Source organism: Amphiprion ocellaris, chromosome 22 (genome assembly GCF_022539595.1).
Source record: "Amphiprion ocellaris isolate individual 3 ecotype Okinawa chromosome 22, ASM2253959v1, whole genome shotgun sequence".
In the NCBI taxonomy this organism is placed as follows: Eukaryota; Metazoa; Chordata; class Actinopteri; family Pomacentridae; genus Amphiprion; species Amphiprion ocellaris.
This window is the reverse complement of record NC_072787.1, coordinates 2,019,855-2,045,435: the sequence shown is the minus strand read 5'-3', so window position 1 is coordinate 2,045,435 and position 25,581 is coordinate 2,019,855. Positions and strand designations below refer to the sequence as shown.

General features: G+C 39.0%; 1 protein-coding gene across 1 annotated transcript; it reads right to left on the bottom strand.

The window, feature by feature from the left end:
* Nucleotide 1: 1 nt before the first annotated feature.
* pde1ca (phosphodiesterase 1C, calmodulin-dependent a) lies at nucleotides 2-25,581 on the bottom strand. The gene is made up of 17 exons (XM_023299984.3): nucleotides 25,415-25,581; nucleotides 22,188-22,238; nucleotides 21,634-21,787; nucleotides 20,402-20,515; nucleotides 19,346-19,528; nucleotides 18,219-18,285; nucleotides 15,665-15,781; nucleotides 15,317-15,457; nucleotides 14,065-14,165; nucleotides 11,598-11,726; nucleotides 11,187-11,288; nucleotides 9,417-9,537; nucleotides 9,036-9,117; nucleotides 7,022-7,142; nucleotides 2,562-2,725; nucleotides 2,023-2,226; nucleotides 2-1,199 (listed from the first exon to the last, which is right to left on the bottom strand). The coding sequence occupies exons 1-17, from the start codon at nucleotides 25,497-25,499 to the stop codon at nucleotides 1,039-1,041; spliced, it is 2,097 nt and encodes a 698-aa protein (XP_023155752.2). The 5' UTR covers nucleotides 25,500-25,581; the 3' UTR covers nucleotides 2-1,038.

The window sequence follows — 25,581 nt, the reverse complement described above, 5'->3', positions numbered from 1 at the left end:
AAGTCCTTTAGTTAATGTAATGAAAACTGGAATTGCTGAAAATATAGATTTGAGAAGTTTTATAATCATGAGGACATCTTGAAGGTATTCTGTGGATACAGGACAGATATGGAGATAAAACAGACAGTATAGGTTGTCACTGAAAAAAAGAATTTGTCATTGAAAAAAGTTTTACACTCAAAGTTTTTTTTTTAACAAAGTCATGTTTTCAATGACATCTGTCTCTCTGTGGTGTGAAGGGGAGGAGTCTAAGGGGAGGGGCAATGAGAGCCTCATTTACATATCATTTGAAGTTTGGGGTCATCCAGGCAATTTCATGTTTTCCATGAAAACTCCCACTTTTATTCATGTGCAAACAGAACTGCACAAGGGTTTTCTAATCATCAATGAGCCTTTCAACATCATTAGCTAACACAATGTAGCATTAGAACACAGGAGTGATGGTTACTGGAAATGTTCCTCTGTACCTCTATGGAGATATTCCATTAAAAATCAGCTGTTTCCAGCTACAATAGTCATTTACCACATTAACAATGTCTACACTGAATTTATCATTCATTTCATGTTAACTGCATTTCTTTCAAAAATAAGGCCATTTCTAAGTGAGCCCAAACTTTTGATCTGTAGTGTAAGTTCATGACACTACACAAGTGACACAATTTTGTCAGAACCTGACGCTTTCTTATTCTCAGTAATACAGACCCAGCTAGACATATATAGATATGTATATATGCTTACATGTTGCATAAATTATGAAGTATGTGCTCTTTGTCTATTCTCTTGTTTGCATACATAATTAATTTAATACCATTCTGTATATTTGTCTACCTCTGAGTTTATATTTCAGTTCAGTATAAATCTGACATTAAAATGAACAATTCTATATTTAGATATGATACATTTTCACAATGTTACAACAAAACGAGTAGGGGGCAAAGATGAGAACGTAGCTACAGTACCCTATACAAGATTGAAATTAAACTTAAGATAAACTGAACACCCGGCTGCAATATGCAGGAATAACCACAGACTGTAAGGCTACTTCCGGCACCGTAGGGAGATGTGCTGCAGTCTCCTGGCTCTCGCCCTGGCATCAATGGGCCGCATGTCGGTGACCTTTGACTTGACAAGCCGGTAATAGCTGGCACAGTAGCTGGGTCTCCTGCAGTACTGAATCAGAGGGCGGTCAGGCTGATGGTCTGAAGAAACAAACAAAATCTAAGTTAAGCATAGAATCACATTCCAGCTGTGGGTCCATGTGTGCACATGTAATTTTAGTCATGACAACTTCTTGCAACTACCTTTTGCAAAATCTCATAAATACAAGTTTTGGGTGGATCATACAGTTGTGATATTTTAAAAAAGTATCATTTTCTATAACTGACATGAGTTGTCACCTGTTCCTACTGTTTATCTGGCCTGCTATCTATCCAGCCATCTTCTATGCACCACTTTATCCTGTGGAGGACTGCAGGGAACTGGAGCTATCCCAGCTAACTTTACATCACAGAGCTGTCATGGTATGGGCTTCCTTCTTTTTTTGGCTGATGGAGTTGCATATTGTTCCTTGAAAAAGTAACTTTACAAGATGAAGAACTTAATATCTGTAACTGAAGTGGTGGTCAGACGAATTGCAATATCATAATATGATCAAATCTAATCAAATCACATTTATTTATAAATCACTTTAAAACAACCAGAGTTGATATCCACATTTCAGTATACTGGATAACAAATCTGAATTCTGACTGAATATAAGTGGAATCTCCACGATAACTAGCAAATATAGACTATCTATCAAATGAATTTAGTGAATTATGAAGTAAAACAGTATCTAAATCCAGCACTAGATTTAGTGCACTAGTTACACTGTGTTGTGTTCTCATAGCAGGCTTCGATATGAAAAATGAGTGGACGTGTACTGGTCTGACACTGCTACTGCTGCTTCTATGTGTGGCTACCAGTTGTCTTCTTATTTTGAGTCATTTGGTTCTGATACCAGCAGTGATCCTGCAGACTCACCTGGACTTCTGTCTCCTTCCTCCTTGTTAGTCTGCTGTTTGTCTTGCTGCCTCCTGTTCTCCACTTCCTTTTGACTCTCCACGTCTGCTTTCATGTTCTCCTGTCTAGTTTTGGCTCCGTCAGCTGTTCCCCTGGACTCTTTTTCCTCTTTTGCCATGTTGTCTTCCTGGTCATCCTCCCCTGTCACCTCCTTTTTCTCCAGGTCTACCAAAACACATACACATAAGGACAGACAACCATTTACAAACACATTTACATTTCAGATGGACAATGAATTTATCCTGCCAACCCACTGCCATTAACACAGCAGTATTTAATGACCTGGGGATGAGAATGTGTTGAACATGCATGAGTAAGAACCGTAAAAGGAAGTCAGAACACCTGGAGGAAACCATTGCATGCTACACCCCAAAAGGCCCAAACCAGCTAGCAGGTTCAAACCCTAGAACCTTTTTGTTGTGAGGTGCCTAGTTCTAAGATCTGTCTTTGAAATTATGGGTCTTAGACAGAGACTGAAAAGAATATGTCATCGTATCTACCTCTGGCTGCCTGGGCCTTCCATGTCTTTCTGTTGTGATGGATCTCTCGGCTCCATGTACCCCTGAAGCTCTTGAAGTCCACTGTGGTGAGAGAGCCGCTACCCTCTGATCCTGTATTCTTCACACTGGAATGTCCTCCATCACTGCCACCAATACTGTTGACACTGTAGACAGTATACATATAAACAGGGATTCAGACATTTACATGTACATGTATACCAGCTGTTAAATAGTGGAAGTACACTGCTGTTCAAAAGTTTGGGGTCATCCAGGCAATTCCATGTTTTCCATGAAAATTCCCACTTTTACTCATGTGCTAACATAACTGCACAAGGGTTTTCTAATCATCATTTAGCCTTTCAACACCATTAGCTAACACAATGTAGCATTAGAACACAGGAGTGATGGTTGCTGGAAATGTTCCTCTGTACCTCTATGGAGATATTCCATTAAAAATCAGCTGTTTCCAGCTACAATAGTCATTTACCACATTAACAATGTCTACACTGGATTTATCATTCATTTAATGCTATCTTCATTGAAAAAACTGCATTTCTTTAAAAATAAGGACATTTTTAAGTGACCCCAAACTTTAGATGGGTAGTTTATGTGGGGATCGATGATATGATGATAATCATTAACTGTCAACTGTTAATAAATGGACATTCACATTGTACGCCTATATATACCCCACTGCCCTTCTCTTGTTCATTCTTGTTTCTTATGCCCCACCCACCCTCCCTATACTTCCTTCTTCTCCTTTTCCAAGGGGATCCGTCAGTCCAGGAGCCGCTGCTGATCTCTGACTAGCACTGGTGTGGTCCTAGCTAGTAACTGAGTTTATATAATTTCTGTGATATTTTACAGTCTACATGCTAAGGGCAAAGTGGTCCAACCCACAAGCCAAATACTGAGGTACAGTGGCACTTCGAATGACTATTCTTGAAAACACAAAATTTTGGACCCATCTTTCTCAAAAACTACAAAAAATGGATTTAGACCACTCTGTTTCCAAACCCTTCAGTTGACCTGAGTTATGTCAGATCTTTCAGCTGCTTTTTAAAAAATACTAGTGAGGAGCTTCTATCGCTACTTTGGATGGCTCCTAGTGGTAAGAATGGACACATGATAGGAATGACTACTAGAAGTAAAGATGAATGGTTTCTAAAGAGCCAGACATGAGATTCAATCCTCTTCTTGTGGCCCCACTCTGACATCTAGTGTTAATATGATATATAGCTGAATATGTCTCAGTTTGACCTGCATAGCTGACATGAATGTAGTGTAAACTACTCTGCAAGTATTTCAGACAGGTTGTAGTTATACGCTACATGGAACATGTAACAGCACAGCATGAGCCACATAATTTTAATAATGAAAAGTTAAGCCAAATTCAGAATATCAGTAAAAACATAAATGTAGTGGTGTAATAAGTCCTAAAGTAACAATGATGTGAGGAAGATGCCAGTCAAAAGTTGTCTGAGAATAGTTCAACCAAGAGAGTGGATCCTGAATCTATATGGACTTTAATGACTGATGTCCTTTTCTGTGATAAACCTGAGGCAAAAATAGAGTGACTATGTGACTGAGTTGTAGGCAGAAACATCAGAGAAAAAGCTAGATATTGGACATGTGTGCCTCAAATAACTATTTTAATAAAGTAGTTCCAAAATCAAAGTATGGTGTGATCCAGTGTACTGCTATGACTGACTAAGAGACTGATTGGTGGAAAGCAGCTACAGTGACACTTTCTATGTCACCTTCAGATAAACTCTGAATTTTCTCAGCTGTGTGAGGTGATAAAAGTGCTGCCTCGCCTTCTTCACCTGACAGTCTATGAGTTTTGTCCAAGACAGATTCCAGTGATGTTCACTCCTGGGTATGTGAAGCTCACAAACTCATTTGGAACAAGCCTTCCTTTGCCTAGAAGTGTGTTACAGTCATATGCTATGCTACCTGAAAAAACTGGCATTACAAAAATGAAAATAACAAAAAAAAAAGACCTAAACTGACAGCCTATGTGGAGCAGTCACGGTGGCGTCTGGACTTGGCTGTGCCATCTTGATCACTTCATCAATCAAGTCAAAGGTCATTCAAGTCCATTTCAGACAGTGGAAATGGAACACTGCTGACTGCATCGATCCGTAAAAGTGACGACTTTCTAGTCATTCAGACAAAGGTCACTTTTCCAATATTTGTTATTCATGGAAGATAGACAATACACAAAGGGCTGTACAGTGCATAATTACGCCATAACAGACTTAAAATGAAACTAATAACAGCTAGTCAAAGTTTAGATTATTTGTCTACCCAGCCTGATTCACTGTTCCTGGTCTCTCAACGTCAGTTTATAATTCTAGGAACTGAATGAAGTTACGGGTGCAAATGTGCACAATTCTATTTTTTTGGGAAATGTACATAAACTGCTGCCTGAATCTGCCGGTGATAAATTCAAAAGAAACGGTTCTAAATAGCTGGAATATACAGTGGGTACGGAAAGTATTCAGACCCCTTTAAATTTTTCACTCTTTGTTTCATTGCAGCCATTTGCTAAAATCAAAAAAGTTCATTTTATTTCTCATTAATGTACACTCAGCACCCTATCTTGACAGAAAAAAACAGAAATGCAGAAATTTTTGCAAATTTATTAAAAAAGAAAAACTGAAATATCACAGTTCTGTCAGGTTGGATGGTGAACGTTGGTGGACAGCCATTTTCAGATCTCTCCAGAGATGCTCAATTGGGTTTAGGTCAGGGCTCTGGCTGGGCCAGTCAAGAATGGTCACAGAGTTGTTCCGAAGCCACTCCTTTGTTATTTTAGCTGTGTGCTTAGGGTCATTGTCTTGTTGGAAGGTGAACCTTCGGCCCAGTCTGAGGTCCAGAGCACTCTGGAAGAGGTTTTCTTCCAGGATATCTCTGTACTTGACCGCATTCATCTTTCCTTCAATTGCAACCAGTCGTCCTGTCCCTGCAGCTGAAAAACACCCCCATAGCATGATGCTGCCACCACCATGTTTCACTGTTGGGATGCTATTGGGCAGGTGATGAGCAGTGCCTGGTTTTCTCCACACATACTGCTTAGAATTAACGCCAAAAAGTTCAATCTTGGTCTCATCAGACCAGAGAATCTTATTTCTCATAGTCTGAGAGTCCTTCATGTGTTTTTTGGCAAACTCTATGTGGGCTTTCATATGTCTTGCACTGAGGAGAGGCTTCCGTCGGGCCACTCTGCCATAAAGGCCCGACTGGTGGAGGGCTGCAGTGATAGTTGACTTTGTGGAACTTTCTCCCATCTCCCTGCTGCATCTCTGGAGCTCAGCCACGGTGATCTTTGGGTTCTTCTTTACCTCTCTCACCAAGGCTCTTCTCCCACGATTGCTCAGTTTGGCTGGACGGCCAGGTCTAGGAAGAGTTCTGGTCGTCCCAAACTTCTTCCATTTAAGGATTATGGAGGCCACTGTGCTCTTAGGAACCTTGAGTGCTGCAGAAATTCTTTTGTAACCTTGGCCAGATCTGTGCCTTGCCACAATTCTGTCTCTGAGCTCCTTGGGCAGTTCCTTCCACCTCATGATTGTCATTTGCTCTGACATGCACTGTGAGCTGTAAGGTCTTATATAGACAGGTGTGTGCCTTTCCTAATCAAGTCCAATCAGTTTAATTAAACACAGCTGGACTCCAATGAAGAAGTAGAACCATCTCAAGGAGGATCAGAAGAAATGGACCGCAGGTGAGTTAAATATGAGTGTCACAGTAAAGGGTCTGAATACTTATGACCGTGTGATATTTCAGTTTTTCTTTTTTAATAAATTTGCAAAAATTTCTACATTTCTGTTTTTTTCTGTCAAGATAGGGTGCTGAGTGTACATTAATGAGAAATAAAATGAACTTTTTTGATTTTAGCAAATGGCTGCAATGAAACAAAGAGTGAAACATTTAAAGGGGTCTGAATACTTTCTGTACCCACTGTACAAACTTCAGCTCCTGATAATGTCTTATGATGGAAAAAATTGGATTATATAAATTTTTCACTGAGTATCGCTAATATTTATGCTGTTAGTTTTATTATTATGGACATTTAATTTTGCAGCCTAATAGATTAGAAACAGGAGGTGTGTTATCGTCTCACACAGACTGTGAACTACACGCTCTGTGTGATGTCTTTGGAAGAATACTGATGGTGAAATGTATAAAAATCCTTTCCTAAATTACTTCACACATCTTGAGGACATGAAGTCGTCACATCCAGTTGCTGTCAAATTAATGAATGGAGTGCATGTCTGAAAGTAGCTGTACATGCTGTTTTTTAAGTGCATATAGTTGCAGATGTTTTGTGATTTGTATTTTAATATTATGAGATGTCAGCAGGCCTGCACAGTTTCAGTATCCACACACATTTTCTAATAATATTTCTGTAATGATGCTCTCTATACAACGTTAGTGTCACAAAGGACATGAGTCACCTTGCGTGTCTGAAGCTGGCCAGTCCAGAACAGGATGCCTCCTCAATAAGTGGTGTCACAATCTTCTCTATCATTTCTGCCAACACAGTGAATGTTGGCTCCACAATGAAGTCAATGAATCCTGCAGGAAACAGCCACCATTCCACATTAACAATGACTTTTTAACCTCTTCTTGCTCTTGTTAGCATGAAATAAATGAATGTATTCAGACAGAATTGCTAGTTTGAAAAAAGAACAAAACCATCAGAGACACTGTCCATCAAAAAGGTTTTTCTCATTTATCCTAAGAACATAAATTGTTTCATGGATGCAAACAGTCAGTATGGGTTAACAGGCTCATTAACCAAAGAATTTAAAATGTGTTGCATTGCCTTTTAATTGTTTCATGAATTAATGTCATTTGTTTTTTAAATTTTTGTTTGAAGGAATACAAAACTTGAACTATTTTTAATTTGGTAACAATACACACAAATAGATCAACATCAACAGGAGAATTAGCTGGACTTAAGTAACTGTTAAATTGTCACTTTCCCCACATAGCTACACTCAACAACTGATATTACCAAGGTCAAAACATGTTTTTAGAATTTTATTCATATTTATCAAAAATCAAAAAATTTAAATATCTTATTAAAAATGTTCAAACCTTTAATTCCTTCATTTCCTTTCTCACTAAATAGAACTTTGTTTTGCACTATTATATTTGGGTAAATCTACAAGTTTTGATGTCAATGTCCATGTCAGATTTATTTATATAGCACTTTTAAAGGCCTATGGCCAACCAAAGTGCTTTACAGTAAAATAAATCATCAACAATATGAGAACAATAAAAGCAAAACAATAAGATGAGTTGGTTTTGGGCAAAATATTTCATTGTACAGGAAAGAACCTTTCAGGCCTCAGCAACACAGTGCTATAGGGTTTAACCAGAAACCCCGCCTCACCACAGGTATCCAGGTAACAGCAGAGCCTGGTGTTTGGTCAACAAACTGCTGAAGAGTTCTGCCCAGAGTTAAACATCCCCCTTATCAGACCAGACAGACCTCTGAGGACTCTGTTTAGAGTGATGTTGCTTTGTTGTTATGAGATTATTTTTGAAGAATGACAGGAAAAGGGGGCAGCAAAGCCCCATGGGTGTAAAGCGAGCCCAGGCCACTGTGTCAGGGACAAGAGCCCATATACTGTACATAGGATGCCTACATATAATAATTCCTTACATTTAATCTGGCTGAAATTCACAATCTTTTTAACAGGAAATGTGCCACACAGAGGTTTCTTTGCTGCCACAACATATGGGCAACTCGCAGTCATCTTTAGAGGCCACTGAGGCTTCTTATTTTTTCCACATTAAAAAATTGCAGTTGTTGATGTTGTTCTAAATAATTTAAAAAGCTAATTTTTTGTTTGACTGTGTTCCTTTAATGATCATTAAAACACAGAAAAGACTGACAATGGGGGTTTAATTTGCAATGTAGACATGAGAAAATATAAGATTTAGACACATAAGAAATTGAAATATGAATAAAAATATTAAAAGGCAATGTTAGTGTAATTATAAAAACATATAATATTTTTAAAAATAGCCAATTAAAACAAATGTCCTGGAAGAAAAATAAAATATGCTAGAAACCAGAATTGTCCTAATAATAAGAATGAGTCAAATTTCATTTTTTTAAAACTTTTTTTAATGTTTTCTGTGTTGTTTCACGGGCGTCATCGTCGCCTCACAGCTAGAAAATTGTTGTTTTGAATCTCAAATGGGGCCTGTCTGCGTTGAGTCCTTTGGCACAATTTGGATAGCCAAAACAAATAGCTAATAAATTTGCAAAAAATATTTTAAAATACAGACTTTCATATTTTAACTGTAAAAAATGCCAACTTGCCAATATTTAAAATTAAAACACAAAGCATGAAAAAGGTGAAGTGGTTTGAATTCCTTCTGAATATACTGTACAGGAGTGAATATTATCTAAATATACTGAACAGAGGAGTCAGGCCTATTTCTGTATCTTACCTATCTGGGACTGGGCCACCATGGTTGACTTGCGGTCACAGAGAGGGGAGAAAGGTAGACCCAGCTCTGCCTCTTTAGCACCCTGAAAACAAATTTTAAATATCTTTCTCAGAAATGTCCACCTTCATTAATATACAACAACACATTTTAATGTGTGTAAACTTAATGCTGTTTCCAATGTCATAAGCTTTTTGTTTTATCCCCCTCTTGGACATCTAGCTGTGGTAACTGAAATACTGATTATGAAAAGCAACACATTTAAATGATCTACAAACTGCCACATTGTGCTCATTATTCCTCATAGTGCATTGTTCAGACATATGGGTTCTGTATATATATATATATATATATGAAGTAAAGGTTCACTTTCTTGGTGACAACCTGTCTGAAGAACTCCTCCAGCAGGGAAGTGGTCCAGCGCTGATGGAGGTCCCAGCATTTGGCAGGGTGGCTGATGTCAGCAGTGTGCAGCAGGAGGGACAGGGCCTTTGGTTTGTCAACCCTGCAAATAGAGTGTAGTCAATCACTGCTGACCTGCTGTCAGACACTGAACCTCCTCCTGTGTGTCCAGCTCTGGACTTTTTAATACAGGTTCAACCCAGGCTATCCTGTCACATGTGCTGTTAATAATGTACACAGACAATTAGAGATTGTCTTAGGAAGGCAGTTATATTGTGAAGTTTTCCAATGACACTGTCTGCTTTCTTCTTCAGGACCCAGACTTAGACCATGGTGATTCTACAATTCTACAATTTCATTTATCAGACGCTTTTACCCACACATCTGAGAGTCGATACAACACAAGCAAGGATCTAGTTAGGAGAAAACAACCTGGGTAACAAGTTCAGGACCTTGGTGCCTATAGGGAGTGTGAATGTAATAGGATTTTTTTTTATCAAGTGCAAAGGTGTACAGTGAAGAGCTGGGTTTTTGTCTTTTCTAAAAGACTGAGAGAGAGTCTGCAGATGGAACAGAGTTTGGTAACTCATGAAATGGTGTGATAAAACCTTCCAGTCTCAAACAAAAGGGTTGATTATTGATAATTTTAGGCAGATTAGTAGCATTAAAAACAAGCATTCTACACAATAAAAAGGTTGAAATTGTAGATTCCTACAAATATCTTTGCACTTTGTTTGATTCAGAGCTAAAGTTTGATGTAAACACAGAACTAATTGTTAAATGGGCCAAACAAAGCATTCATATAATGCAGAAACTTAATTCTTTTATGTCTGTAATACAATGTTATTTAACTTTTATTAATCAATTAATAAAAGTCCATTATTCCTGTTGCTATTAAGATAGATCAATGCCTGATTGACCATTCAAACCCACTACTAGTTTTGGGGCACCCTGGGTACACAAACACAATCTTCAGATCAACTGACAACAAGAATTGGTGACTGCCTGAAGCCACCAGTGTTCTCAAGACTGTCTCTGTTCTGCTCCACCAATCCTCCCAAAGAACTGCCTCATCACCTCCTTCACCTGGGAAATAGAGGCACAAGTCAGGAGAGCATTGGAGCAACACCCTGATCCAGGTACAGGTCCTAACAACCGCTTGTTTGTTCCTAACCGCTAATCGCTCTGCCTAAGCTGCCATCTTCCAAAGAGACGGCAGAGGCCCTCATCCAGCATGTGTTCGGGCTCCATGGAATTCACAAGGACAGCATCTCAGATCGGGGACCCCAGTTTAGTTCGGAGGTATGGAAGACTTTCTGCACTGCCTTGGGTGCTACTGTCAGCCTAACTTCCAGTTTCCATCCACAGTCCAGTGACCAAACTGAAAGAACCAGTCAGTCCTTAGAGACCTTCCTTCATTGTGTGGAATCCAGGAACCCTAGTGACTGGAGTAACTGGTTACTCTGGGTAGAATATGCACACAACTCCTTGACCAGTGCCTCTTCTGGACTGTCCCCTCTTCAGTGTTCTCTGGGTGATCAGCCACCCCTGTTCCTACATTCTTCTGGCATTTTAACTGTATCTGGTTGTCTGCTGATGTTTAATGCACTGACTTGGAAAGCCACCTATGAAATGCCCTTTGGGATAAATAAAGCTGTCTGAATTTAACTGAACATTTGATCTACACATTTTCTCTGCAGTCTATCACACATGACAGCTGTGTAAATTAATTTCTTAAAATCTGCTACTCACGACTCAGGCTGCTGCAGAAAGCTTTTCATGGCTTTGATTTGCTGGAAGTGGCAGGACATGTCAGTGGCCAACACCATTTCCACTACCAGAGTTCGCAGTTCCCTGACAGAGTGAATCAGAGTAAAATATCAGCAACTTCTGGAATGGATTGCCATGAGCATTCTTGTTCCCTTTGGAATAATTTACATGACACATCACCCTTAACGGTACTTTAGCGCTGTTCAACATGAGGAAATGTTAGCAGATTAGATGATTTGCTAAATATCAGTATCTAAACATTGTCTCTGTGAGCAAGTTTTCATGCTGTTGCTAGCAATACAGTAGCATAAATTACTGCTGTACAGCTAAGGGATGATATTTGTTAATACAGCAGCCTCACAGACCCACAATATGCAGACCGCTTCATCTCACCTCCAGTCATCTTTGGAAAGATTAGTGAGGATGTTCATTTCGCCATCACCCTGAAGAAGACGATAGGCAGCACTGACATGGTGGTTCTCCAGCACAGCTCGGTCATTGTACAGCAAGGCTGTGTCTGACCTGCAAATCCAGCATAGATACAATCATCTTAGCCTTTTCTGCTTACAATAAAAATGATACATTGCATTTTTTTTCAATCAGCTGTAAAGTGAGCATTTAAGTTAATTAAAAAATCTTGACCATATAAAGGATGCAGCTTTCACATTAAAATGTACTCCACATGTAATTCACACAGAAGTGAAGAAGCAGAGCAGATTATTAGAATATGTTCTCTCCTGTAGTTGTGTTTTGTCTTCTGCAGGTATCCATTGATCTGGGGCACGTCTTTGATTCAAAGTTACCAGCCTCACCAACATCCATAGTGTTTATTGGTTTCTAAAGCTTGTTTTTGACTAGTTTGTTTTCCATCTCCTATTCTGTTCTATCTTCCCTTCCAGCCCTAGCTGTGAATTGATGCAATATAAATAAAAAACAGAACCGAACTGATGTGATTTGAATTGAAATAGTTTCTGGTTGTGTAACTCACAAAATGATCCAAGTAGAACATGTACCAGGCAAAACCTGAATAGCAAGAATTTCATGAAAGCATTATTTGGCACAGTTTTGTTCTTATTGATATATTTAGATCTAAGAGAGACAATGTCAGGCTGTTGACAATGCTTTCACAATAGACCAGAGTCAGTCCATATCCATTACTTATTTGCATTATGTTGTTTTTCAAAGTTTATGTATGACAACATGTCACAGAAAATGCTAGTACATTGGTTGTGCAATCACCAACTTGTGCTTGTTTGGTTCCACAGTATAAATTAGAAGGAACACAAAACAGATCGTTGGGGATCACACAAGGTAGAGGAGCACAAATGGTGGACGGGTCTCCAAGCTCTACAGAGATGGACAGATGTTGGTCCTTACCATCATTCTCTGAACAAAGAGATAGGCCTTCATGTAAAAGTAAAACTCTGACAAAGAAATACCGCGAGATCACTCAAAATCACACCTGAGTGCAACCTGGTTTGGATCAGAGTCCTGACCCCTCAATGGACGAGACCCTCAAAGTGGAGAATCCCCGAGATGTGGCCATACGTCACCATCCCTTTAACTGCCGCTGCTGTAATCATGCATGTATCCCAATGTGTGTTATATGTTTCCTTGCTCCCTTAGGGCTGCTCTGGGGGTTCTGGCATATGGGTTCTGTCAAGCCTCTTGAGACAATCTGAATTGTAATTAGAGCTATATAAATAAAACTGAATAACACTGAATTGAATTGAACCACTGATGACTGTAACTTGAAGGTACATCTAGTCACACTTTGACTTTCTGCAAATCGTCCAGCTTGTGACATGGGTCTTGACTGTCAAGTTTATTTCCAGTGGAACACAAAGCAAGATAATCAGTGTTGATCTGCTCAGTTTCCACAATGATCATGAGAAACAATTTGCAATTAAAGTTTTGATCACCCAACAGATTTATGTATTTGGTCATGGTAATAATATGCTATATTATATCATCCCAATGATCTAACGCAGTGATAATTCCCAAGGTTTATGCTGACAAAGTGGGGTCCAAATATGAAAAATATGTCCATATTAACAATATACATATATTTTCTTCATTATAATCAGAAAAAAACATTCTGAACCATGACCAAATATGCTGATCTTTTTGGATAGTAGACTTTTATTAACGGGAAATTTTAATGCCTTGACAACTACTTAATGAAAATCTGATGCATTTACTGTATAAGAGCAAGACTGAAGTGATAAATTCTCTTCCAAAAAGTATAGCAAATAAGGTAACAGTTCACTGTATCTCCAGCTTAGAAAGTGGGAAAAAATTTTTAAAAATATGCCCATATTGAAAAAAACATTTTTCTTAGCTAAATTTGAAAAAGCATTTTGAAACTCCTCAGCTCCCTTCTACTTGAATTTGGCCAGGCCAGGGCTGTTTATTATGTCGTCAAAGTTTTGCAGCTGTTACTAACAACATCTGGGGATGTCTTTTTAGGTGGATTTTTAATTATGAATTAAATCTCTTTTTTTGAGAAAGTGTAAAGCTTAAGGCATTAAATGCTTTTTGACTTGACTGGTCTGTAGATTAATTCACAACTTAGAAGTTAACACTAAACTGAAAGGTTTAGAAGCAGAGTGGTCCAACCCACTTTCTGTAGTTTTTAAGAAAAATGGGTTCAAGGTTTTGTGTTTTCTAGAATGGCCAAACATTCGAAGCACCACTGTAACAGTATATTTGCATTGTGGGTTAGACCACTTTGCCACTACAATCTTGACCATAAAATAATACAGAAGTTATATAAAACTCAGTTCAGATTTTTTCCCCCCACTCTGCTTCTAACCCCCTCAACTATTTTCAGTGTCATCACAAACTGAGTAGAAATTACCTGGTCTGAATATGGAAGTTATTGGTGGTCCCTGTATGCTCAAAGTCATGGATGGCAGCTGCAAAAATGATGGCAAAGATCTCCAACTCAGTTAGCCAGTGCTGAGATGTGATATTTTGGGGAAAAGGGAAAAGGACAGAGATCAAACTTTTGGAAAAGATGCTCAACCCATGAACAGGACTGAAATGGAATCTATACTGAAATAGGTTCATGTTTTATACACAATGTTTTAAATCTGTAAATGGGTCTTGCTTTAAATTGAATTCAGGCATATGGGTTCTGTAAGGTGCCTTGAGACAATTTGACCTGTAATTGGCGCTAAATAAATAAAACTGAATTGAAAATTGAATTGAATTGAATTAAAGAGGAGCTTTTTAATTTACTTTTACAATACAACACCGCAAATGTTTTATTTATAACTGTGAACTTTGACTCTTGCTATTTTTTACCTGGGCGCACTTTTTCAACTTAACTACTAGACAACTAGAAATTTCTTGGGCCCATCAATATCACTCTAATTTAAAATTGTTGTACTTTCTTGTTCATTTCCAAGGCACAAAATTCTCAAAAATCAGCCAAAATATTTTGTAGAACGTAGATTTGACCTCACTGATCACAACGTAAAACCTAAACAAAACCTGGATTTTGTCTGACACATCAGCTAATTGATCAGCTGATTTCCTTCTATGCATCCCAATGGAAAATCTAATGCAGGGTATCCTATTTATCCGGTTTTAGCCTTCCCACTGTTGCTGCTTCCACTGCAAGTCACTTTGCAAACATTCCACCCTAGCTTATGTGTCTGACTTAATCAATGTCTGTCTGTTGCTAGTGATGCTTTCTCCTTTGTACAGCACTTCGTTCAACTGAGGTTGTTTTAAACATGCTAAATTAATAAATCTGATTTCATTTGAGTTATACTTTGGGGGTTGCTGCTGCCTTCCTGCTTTTGGCTTTCCATGTATGCTTATAGAAGGGCAAGAAGGTGTGTTACCCCGTCCTAAGGCTTTCCATGCATGCAGGAGGGGTCAGGGAGGTCCCAAAACAGAACCATACCACCAAGCATAACTACAGCAAATATATTTTTAAAAATCATTGTAAGGACCTTCAAGACAAATGGACATGTTTTGGTAGGGTGTGACTTAGGAAAATCTCTATATGTCGAATGACTGAGTATTCTTGGTACCCTAAAGCCTGTTGAATGGTCTTGAGATGAAAACTTGTAGCATTCACCCAGAATCACAAAGCTTACCACCATGCCAGTCTTGAGGAGCAAGTAGTGGATGGTCTGTGTGACATCAGCAGCATGCATGAGGTTGTGGTAGGGGTTCTTGTGTTTGCTATAGCCCATTTCCAAGGAGTCCAAAAATGATAAGAGTGCAGAGATAGGAACCTGATGAACAACACAAGAAAGATACGTGATAAATGACAAGCACTGCAGCAATAAAGTAAGCTAGCCATCATATTTTTATTGTTTGTGGTTCCAAAATTATGGTTTTGTAGCCCAACAGAATGAAACCAAATTGGAAATTTGGAATTCCCATCCAGGTATTTCTTAACAAAGTCGCTTGCAGTGGAAGCCATCTGTGTTTGAGCTTACCTTGAAACGATTGATCAAGTCATATCTGGTGAGCAGCTCATAGAAGACGAATCTCAGGGCATGGTCCCCACTCGCATCATTCAGTGCAAAGACATCAAAAGACCACATGTCCACATGCTAGAACAGATACATACAAAATGTTTTTACTAGCACATAAGTACCTGTCTGTGTAGCTGTTCATTACTAGTACACCTTTAATACTCAAACCATACACAAGAAAACAAAAATATCTGTGGCATTATCGTGTTACCCTGAACTGCAAACAATTTATGACTGCATTCTTCCTGTTGTTGCTTCATAGATAATAAAACATGTTGCAAGGGTTTTGTAAATCAATTCAACTTGGAAAGTTGTGTAGAAACTGTCCCAGTTCTGTCTGACAGGGCCTGACCCAATAAGCAGCTAAACCCATATTTATTGCTCAGCTGATTTCATTCTATGCAGCCCACTGGAAAACCTAAAATGGGGCACACTGTTTAAGTTGCTGCTGAACAACTGCAAGCCACTTACAAACACATGAAACTGTGAATTGAGTAGAAACTGCTCCAATTAAGGCAAGTCACCTTTGTCCCTCCCAAGCTGCTCCATTTCTTATTGACTTGATCTTTCGCCTCTCCATTCCCAACCCCTTCCCTTCCCTTTTGTGCCATCCCAGCAGACTTTCCTACTGCACCTTCTGCAGCCTACTCCCCAACCTTTTAAATATCAAACCCTACTCTTAATGTGTTGTACTTTAATTGTCATCTAGTTTGGCTCCTATCAGACACGGTACTTTCTCCCCATTCATGGTGTCACAGGCAGCTAAAATTCTGGTAATCACTGCCTCTCTGTCCTTACCCCCTCCATGTGTAACACCTAAAGTGGACCCTAACCTACACTCCCCTCCAAAGGTATTGGAACAGTGAGGCCAGTTCATTTATTTTTGCTGTAGACTGAAAACATTTGGGTTTGGCATCAAACGATGAATATGAGACAAGAGATCAACATTTCAGCTTTTATTTCCAGGTATTTACATCTGGATCTAATACACAACTTAGAAGATAACATTATTAGTAATGGAACACCAGATTTTTAGGTGAGCAAAAGTATTAGAACAGATAAACTTAAAATGATTAAAATGAATAAGACTTCACATTTAGTTGCAATTCTTTTATAACTGCATCAAGACTGTGACCCACTGGCATCACCAAACTTTAGCATTCTTCTTTACTGATGATTTTCCAGGCTTTCACCACAGCCTCTTTCAGTTGTTTGTTTTGGGGAGTTACTCCCTTCAGTCTCCTCTTTAGCAGATAAAATGCAGCTCTATAGGGTTTTAGTCTGGAGATTGACTCAGTCAGTCTAAAACCTTCCACAACAAAATGTTTCTGTAACTTCTGGATTCATTTAGCTGCTGCCATCATGTTTTACATCATCAATGAAGATTAATGAGCCAATCCCAGAAGAAGTCATGCAAGCCCAAGCCATGACATCACCTCCACTATGTTTCATAGATGAGCTTGTATGTTGAGATCATGAGCAGATCATTTCTTTCTCCAAACTTAAGCCTTTCCATCATTTTGGTAAAGGTTCATCTTTGTATCATCAGTCCATCAAACTTTGTCCCAGAATTTTTGAGGCTGAGTTGTTTTATGGTCTTTATAATTTTCACAATGTTTCTGTCGTCAACTGCTGCTGTTTTCCTTGGTCTACCTGTTTGACGTCTGTTACTGAGTCCACCAGTGGTTTCTATCTTCTTCAGGACATTCCAAATGGTTGTACTGGCTATGGTCGATGTTTGTGCAATGACTCTGATTGATTTTCCATCTCTCTCAGCTTCACAACTGCTTGTTTTTCACCCACAGACAGCTCTCTGGTTTTCATGTTGGTTACAACTCTAACTATAGATGCAGTCTGCACAGGAAAACCCCAAATCTGAAACTAAACATAGACATAGAGTGCTATTTATTATTTTAGTAATCAATGTAACAGGACGCACCAGGGCAACAAAACACCTGTGAGTCACTTTCCAATTCTTTTGCTCACATGAAAAATGGATGGCTTCAAACAAAAGGGGCTATCTTCTAAGTTGTGTATCAGATCCAGATGTAAATACCTGGAAATAAAAGCTGAAATGTTGATCTCTTGTCTCATATTCATCGTTTGATGCCAAACCCAAATGTTTTCAGTCTACAGCAAAAATAAAGGAATTGGCCTCACAGTTTCAATACTTTTGGAGGAGATTGTAAGCAACTGTCAAACTGCAGCTATCACTGTCCAAACACAAATGAAATAACAGGAGTGGAATTCTCCTTTTTACTCTCATTATATTAAGATGACAACTGTCTTCCCAACCTGACAAAATTGGTTTCAATCCTCCCTCAGCCCTACAACATTTCAAAATGGATTAATAAATGAATGTAGAACTGTAAAGCATAACATTAAAATCTATGTAAAAAAATTAAGTGCACAAAAGGCCTCACTGAATTTGCAAATCATGAAAGAATGAAAGAGGTTGTCTCATGAATCTACCACAATCTTTTCTCCATTCAAAAAGAAAAAGACACATTCATACCTTCAGCACAGTGATGACATTTGAGGGATAACTGAGACCAGCCACATTGGAGGATCGTCTGTACATCCTGTCGCAGAGATACATTATACACAGGGTAAAAAAAACAAACAAACATCCCAGCACACAATCAAAGCACCACTGGTTAGTATGTTAAGAATCAGAGGGTTTTTTGTTTGTTTGTTTTTTTGCAGTCTTTTCTTTAGAAAAAAAATATCAACACAATTGAGCAAAACAGACCAGAGTCTGTGTCGGGACAAATTTCAAGCCAGTATCTCCTTTCTCTTTTCTTTACAGGAACAAAGAAGAAATTATACAGTTGTTAATAACTCCAGCTAGAATCTCCATAACTTGTGAGTTAGTGATAAATCGTTGTTCTGGAGGGAAGTTCATTGGCTGGATTCTGACTGACTGCCACACAATCTTTATATATTATTTGCGGACTTCAGTTATACCAAAATAGAATGTGTTTTTTTATTATCTATACACTGCTTTATCCTATATAGGGTGCAGGGACTGAAGCCTGTCCCAGTTGACTTTGGACGAAAGGCAGGGTACACCCTGGACATGTTGCCAGTCCACCACAGGGCAAATAGGCAGAAAGATGAACCATGCACACTTATACTCACACCTAAGGCCAATTTAGAATCAACAATTAACCTCAGCATGTGTTTGGACTGTGGGAGGAAGCTGGAACGCCCAGTGAAAACTCACACAGGCACAGGGAGAACATACCAACTCCACACAGAGAGATCCCAGGCTGAGATTTGAGACGACAGTGCTTGCCACTGCTCCACGGTGCCATCTGTATGTATTTTTCCAAATGTGAAATCATCCATTTTCGATTATCATCCATCAAACCTAACCTAACCTAACCTAAACTGAAGTTATAACCTGAATCTGACATGTTTTACTATAGAACAAATTGTCATACAACTGTATAGGTTCTGTGAAAACAGCTTTTTAAATTAGCAGGCAATAAAACACAGCAAAAAGCAATACACAGCATGTGTACATTGTCTGTGTAGTTCCTCCAGTTTGGCTTTGTGTTGCTGACCAGGCTGAGAGTACTACATACTGATCTGTGTGCTATACAACTGGTTGACTAAAGCAAACCCAAACAATGAAACCTCTCCACAAAGATGCCAGCCTGCACTGCATGGACGATGCTGCGGAAGCGTGGCTTGTCTTCAATGCGGCGCAGCATCAGGCCCCTCTGCCGGGTAAAAGTGGAGGCGAGCCAATCACGAACCTCCAATGGAACAGCGTCTGACCGGATATCACTGAGCTCATCCTCTGGATCCACCACCCGTCTGCAAGAAGATTCCCAAAAACCCAAAAGTCATACAGCATTCATTTCTGCAGGCTACTTTACATACAAATATACAAATGACCATCATGCTTAGTGCAGCTGCACTGTTTATTTACTCACACTTCTCTTCATCACACTTTCTCTCCAGAAATGTTGATTAATGATTTCATTTCTATGGCAGCAAAGACACATATTTCTACCTGAACTTAAAAAAGGCAAATGCATATAGAATCACGTAAACATTACCATGTTTGGCACACAGTGTTGACTCATCTACTCATGGTTCCGCCAATTAATTAAAAAGCCTTTATTTTGGTTTGTAGAGATTTCTAACAGTGCCTAACTGGAAAAGTCAGTCCTTGTTTTATGTGTCAAACAAGTCTTCATAAGTACTTTTTGTACGCTCACAATGATTACAATTTAGCCATTTAATAATCAATATAGGTATTTTTCAGTGCCTAGCGTGGTCTTGTGTCCCAAACATGCAAATTATGTTCATCTGTATGTTGTTTCACTTCTGCCACATGGAGGAGAATCTACACACTGATGCAGCATTCATACATAATGCTGTATCAGTGTAGATCTTACAGTAATATACCATTTAAAATCAGTGCTGGAACGTATGCATAATCAAGCCTTAAAGAGACAGGAGCGAAAATCTAGCATTTCAGAGAAAGGGTGAGAAGAGGTGCTGCAGCGATTTACAGTATAACAAAAACAATGTCTTTTGAGCATTAAAGCATCTAAACATATTGCTCAAAATGCTCAAACATCTGTCATTACATTTTATATTATTTTTTGTAAATCTCTGAATCTAGATTTATTTAAACACAAAAAACAGGGTCTAATTAAAGCGAACATCAAATCGCCTTGCCTTGTTTCCTCGGTGTATAGAGATTCAAGGACTGAGGCAGCATACTCCAGGTTTTTCTTCAGTTCCACCACTGATGCTTCCCCCATCTCCAGCTGCTTTACAAGACATCGCAACCTGCAACACAGCATCCATACATAACTACACAGTAAAACAGGTGACCTCATTCGGATACCTTAGAGTTCATACTGACATGTGACCTGGGCTGGCAGACGCAGGTCGCCACCGTTTTTCTGCCAAAATCCATCAGCGCCTTCACTTCCTGCGTAGACTCCATTTATTCGGAGTTTGCAAAAACATAATGTTAATCTTTTACAGAGCAACAATTGAATCCATTAGTTGGTATATTGTCACATCAGTTTGGGAAACTGATGTGACAATCTAAATCTATCTAAAACTCAGATACACGATCTAATAAAAACGGTAGGTAAGATTATGGGGCACATTAACCAGGCCGTCATTTCACAGATGAAAACCTTTTCAACAGACAGCTCCCATGTTGGCATTTGGTAATTTACAGCCGCCTTGGTGGTATCTAGTTTATGCATTCGTTCAGTTAATATTCCTTATAGGATAGCCCTGCCCTCCAGCTTCTCTAGCCCTGGTAAGCCTCCTTTTCCCTGTGCATTCCTCTATTGTCTAGTCCTTGCTGAATGTTATTTTTTTAGTGTAATCCCATTCATAGCTGTAGTCCTATTCCTAGTGTCTCTTAACTTGTTTTCTCTATTCTCTAGTGTCAGTTTTAGTTCAACTCTTTATGAGTTCATTCACCTTCCCCTCTTTCCTTTCAGTACTGTTCATTATTTGCTTCTTGTAATAAAATCCTTGTTTCTCTCTCTCTCTCTCTCTCTCTCTCTCTCTCTCTCTCTCTCTCTGTGTGTGTGTGTGTGTGTGTGTGTGTGTGTGTGTGGGTGTGTGTGTGTGTGTGTGTGTGTGTGTGTGTGTGGTGAGGGGTGAGGGGCGTGGAGCTTGACTTTTGACGCTTGCATTGGCAACACTGAAACTGAACTGTACTAAAAAGATCCACTTGTTCCCACTTATTCCAGGACAATCCTAAGATCACATTTTGAGTGTCACAGGGGTTTAAGCTCAATATTCTAAGTCCAAAACGGTCTTGAAATGTATGTCTTATCCTGTATGATGTGAGTGCTGAACAGGTGTCTTAGACTTTTGGACTGCTGTTTGGGAACATTATTTGTACCAACATGGACAAAAATGAAATGTTGGTATTTCACCTGATAGCCGTCTTCTCCATGGCATCAGGTGCATCAGGGATTGGCAGCTCATCAGCCAGGATCTCTTCAGCACTGCGTGGATCAATCAGAATTCCTTTGTTGCTGGTGGTACCAGCAGTGACAGCAGTGCATAGTGCATTCTGGGACTGTGAACCTAAACAGTTTTCATACAAACAGGCATCAAACAGACATACTACACCTCGCAATTATTACTCCTGAGAGATAAAAACAGAAATAAAAACTTATGAACTTTGGTGGCTATGGGTTATACAATAATAATAATGTGTTATTACATTTTTCCCAAAACTGGGGTAACAGGGGTTTCCCTCCTGGGACAAGACTGAATGCATTATGCCCCGCTGCCACCGCTGTCTGTCTGGCTAATAAAGACATACTTTTGTTCTTTGAAGACCTGTGACAAAGTACACCATATATTTAAAGTATTTAAAAATGTAATGCTATATTACTTTGACACAACACCACCCATCTTTACCAACCCTTAACTCTGTAAAAAAAGACAGAACTGAAATCTTAAAAAAAGTCCATGAACTCACGTGAAAAGCGGGACAGTGGATGCCGGTTGTTTTCTCCTGCTTCATTGGCAACTGTAGAAAATAATTGGAAAATCTTTTACTTTATAGTCTGACTGGAAATATAGTAAGACATGTCAGATAATTAAATAACTAAAGGCCTAAAGCTGCCATGGTTGAGCCCTACAGGGGCACAACTTCTGCCCTCATGCAGACATCTGTGCACAGGACTCTTTACCAACAAAGTTACATTCTCTGACTTTACTTTTACACGGGTCATTTGAAACAGTAACCAGAAGTCCTCTAAGTGTTCATCAGGTCAAATTAGTATTCCTGGTAGTCTGTGGTTAACAAAGAAAAGCTCTAATTGAACCAATTTTAATAAAATGAAACTAGAAGCATATTGTATACACCATGTTTTTTGTTTTTTTTAAAAGAGTAGAAAACAAGTCAGTAAAGTAAGTAAATATCTTCTGTAACAGGATGAATATGAAACATGGAATATGTTTGTGTGTGTGTGTCTGTAAAAATGATTGTGGGATGGGAAGTACAACAGAAATCAGGCAGAGAAGGTGGAGATAAAGAACGGTCAGGTTGTGCTTTGAGGTCACTTCATTAGTGATAATGACTCTCTGAGCTCAGCGCCCTGCCAACTGACAACACAAGTATTTATCTGCACCAATCAAAATGACATCAAAGTAATTTCCCATCTCTTCTGGTTCCCATAGTAACAGCAGTAAATAAACACAGACACACACATGCACAATCACAGACACTCATACACCAACATAGCAAAAGTACACGGCTTCTGGAACATCGGTTCTATTGCTAAAGTATTTTCTGTAAAAGTGTTTTTAATACTTTTAATCATTTTCTGCTTGTCTGTGTTTTAGGTAGGTATGAATATTGTATATGTATTTATATGTGTGTCACAGCAAACAATAAAGCGTCTCTGGTTTTAATGACATGTAGGCAAACCAGAAATCTGTACCATAAAACAGGATTTGGGGTTGTGAGGTAGCTTCTGGTTTTACTCAGAGTTTGGTGTGCAGATAGTGAGAGGAGAAGATAGGAGGTTTTAGGAGTCAGTTCATTGTTCTATATGTCTTAGTAGAGTGGTATTATCCCAAAACAGAAACTAATTAAAACAAAAAAGCTTGCTGACTTATAAGTTTTGCAACAAGTATAAAATATCGATTGCAATCTTGTTTTTATATTTGTTCTTTACTTGCTCACATTTTAAACAGCCAAGCAGTGGAAAGAATATCTTACACACCATAAGAAGGAGACTGAATGTGGGACTGACTGACTAATTTCATTATACAATCTTATGATGCATGATTACAATTAGGCTAAATCGTAAATCTTGAAAAAGTATCCTACTTCTAAGCAACAGGACAGAGATATCACATTAACTACACTTTACATTGTGGCAGTGTGCAGCTTTTGCACGTTTCCTTCCTGAGTTTGGCAGCAGCAGTGGCTATTTATAGCCTGTCATATATTTTAAATTCCTCACTTTGGTTTAGGATTGTAGTTTGTAATTCTTGTGAGAAATACATAAAGTTGTACACACTTACTTGTGACCTTTTGTACAATGTGAGATATGTGTGACAATCTGTGCAGCATCAGTATTTTTCTACTTACAGATTAATCTGTGCATATTTTTAATTTTTGTCAGTATTCTGTGCAGTACCTCTGATGTGTGCAATGTTGTTATTTTTCACATCCAGAGGAATTTGTACTTATGTAAATATCTGCGCTTAGAAGAACTCTATATCTTTAGTTTATTTTTACTTTTTGGCTGATGTTCTCCTTTGCTGCCAGTTTCCCCACTGAGGGATGAAAAAAGGCTTAATGGTGTCTTATTCTATTATGTCAGTCTACTAAGCACAACTTATATTGTCATGACCGTTTTTAACGTACTCTCAGACCATTGAATAAAACCAGGGTTGCATCTAAAGGAATAAGACTAAACTGTCTAAGGCTAGGGCTGCACAGTGGATCAGTGGTTAGAACTTTTACCTTGCAGCTAGAAGATCCCTGGTTCACGTCCAGCCTTCCAGGGATCTTACTGTGTAGAGTTTACATGTTCTATCTGTGCATGTGTGGGTTTTCTGCAGGTTCTCCAGCTTCCTCCCACAGTCCAGAAACATGCTGAGGTTAACTGGTGATTCTAAATTATCTGTAGGTGTGAATGTGAGTGTGATTGTTTGTCTCTATGTGTAGCCCTGTGATAGACTGTTACCTGTCCAGGTGTCTCCTGCCTTCACCCTCAGTCAGCTGGGATAGACTCCAGCCCCCCATGACCCTGATGAGGATTAAGCGGTGTATCAATCATGGATGGGTGTCTGAAGCTACATAGCAGCACCACATTCATTTAATAGAATATACAATTGTAATTAGTCATATTTACTTGTTCCCTAATAATTTAGTGGTGACTATGATAATTCCATTGTTTTCTGCAATCCGGCAGTCTGCAGATCGTTGCAGCTTTCCCTTCTTCTTCAGCTGCTGCAGCTGTTTTAGTCTGTATTGTGTTTGAAATCTTCCCATGTCTCAAATATCATAGTTTCCTTCTAATTGTATAATACCACACTCCACTGCAAGAAAACCTGTCTGTGTTTGCAATTGGTTGTCCATTGGCAACTCCACCTCTTTCAAGAGAACACACTCATATCCAGGTTCAGAAACCCTGGGTTCACTTACTGACTTGGTAACTAGCTTCTCAAGACTTCTTATCCTGACTATAGTGAGGCCAGACTACGAAAAGAGGTTTGTGTGTAAGTGTCATTAAGTGACATTTTCACTTTCCTCAGTAACTGATGGATAGTATTAAACTTTATGATGTTATACACACACACACACACACACACACACACACACACACACACACACACACACACACACACACACACACACAGACACACACACACACACAGAGACACACGAGTCCAATTGTTTTGAGGGTAAGCACCGATTCAGCGTTAAATCCATAGCACATCAATATTAAAGACCAGGAAACCTCAGAAATGGAAATAGAACTATAGATGTGTCAGTACAGAACACATCATGTTTTTGGTTAAGTTTTTGCACCAGGAGAATGAGCACTTACAAGTTATTATAATAAACCTTAACGAAAGAAAATCATCTGTACAGCAACACAGTAGCTCCTAACAAAAGCTACACACACACACACACACACACACACACACACACACACACACACACTGAAACTGAAAGTCTCTTACCAATGGTGAAGCTGAAGCCATCGATGCTGAAAGTAGCACTCCGACACTTTTTAAATCCCTGTTTTCTAGATGCAGGTGCTGCCATCGTGGCTCTTGATTCCCCTCTAAAGCCTTGTGTGTCAGCTGGATGTGTAAGGAAAGCAGAGCAACGTTTCCCAGGAGAGAAC

Excerpts from the sequence above, each read along its gene's own strand:
- pde1ca (XM_023299984.3), bottom strand. The coding sequence starts at position 25,499 with ATGGCAGCACCTGCATCTAGAAAACAGGGATTTAAAAAGTGTCGGAGT. Across the intron at positions 19,529-20,401 it reads CTATACACCGAGGAAACAAG|ACGGGTGGTGGATCCAGAGG; the intron begins GCAAGGCGATTT and ends ATCTTCTTGCAG. Across the intron at positions 15,782-18,218 it reads ATGTCATCACTGTGCTGAAG|CATGTGGACATGTGGTCTTT; the intron begins GTATGAATGTGT and ends TATCTGTTCTAG.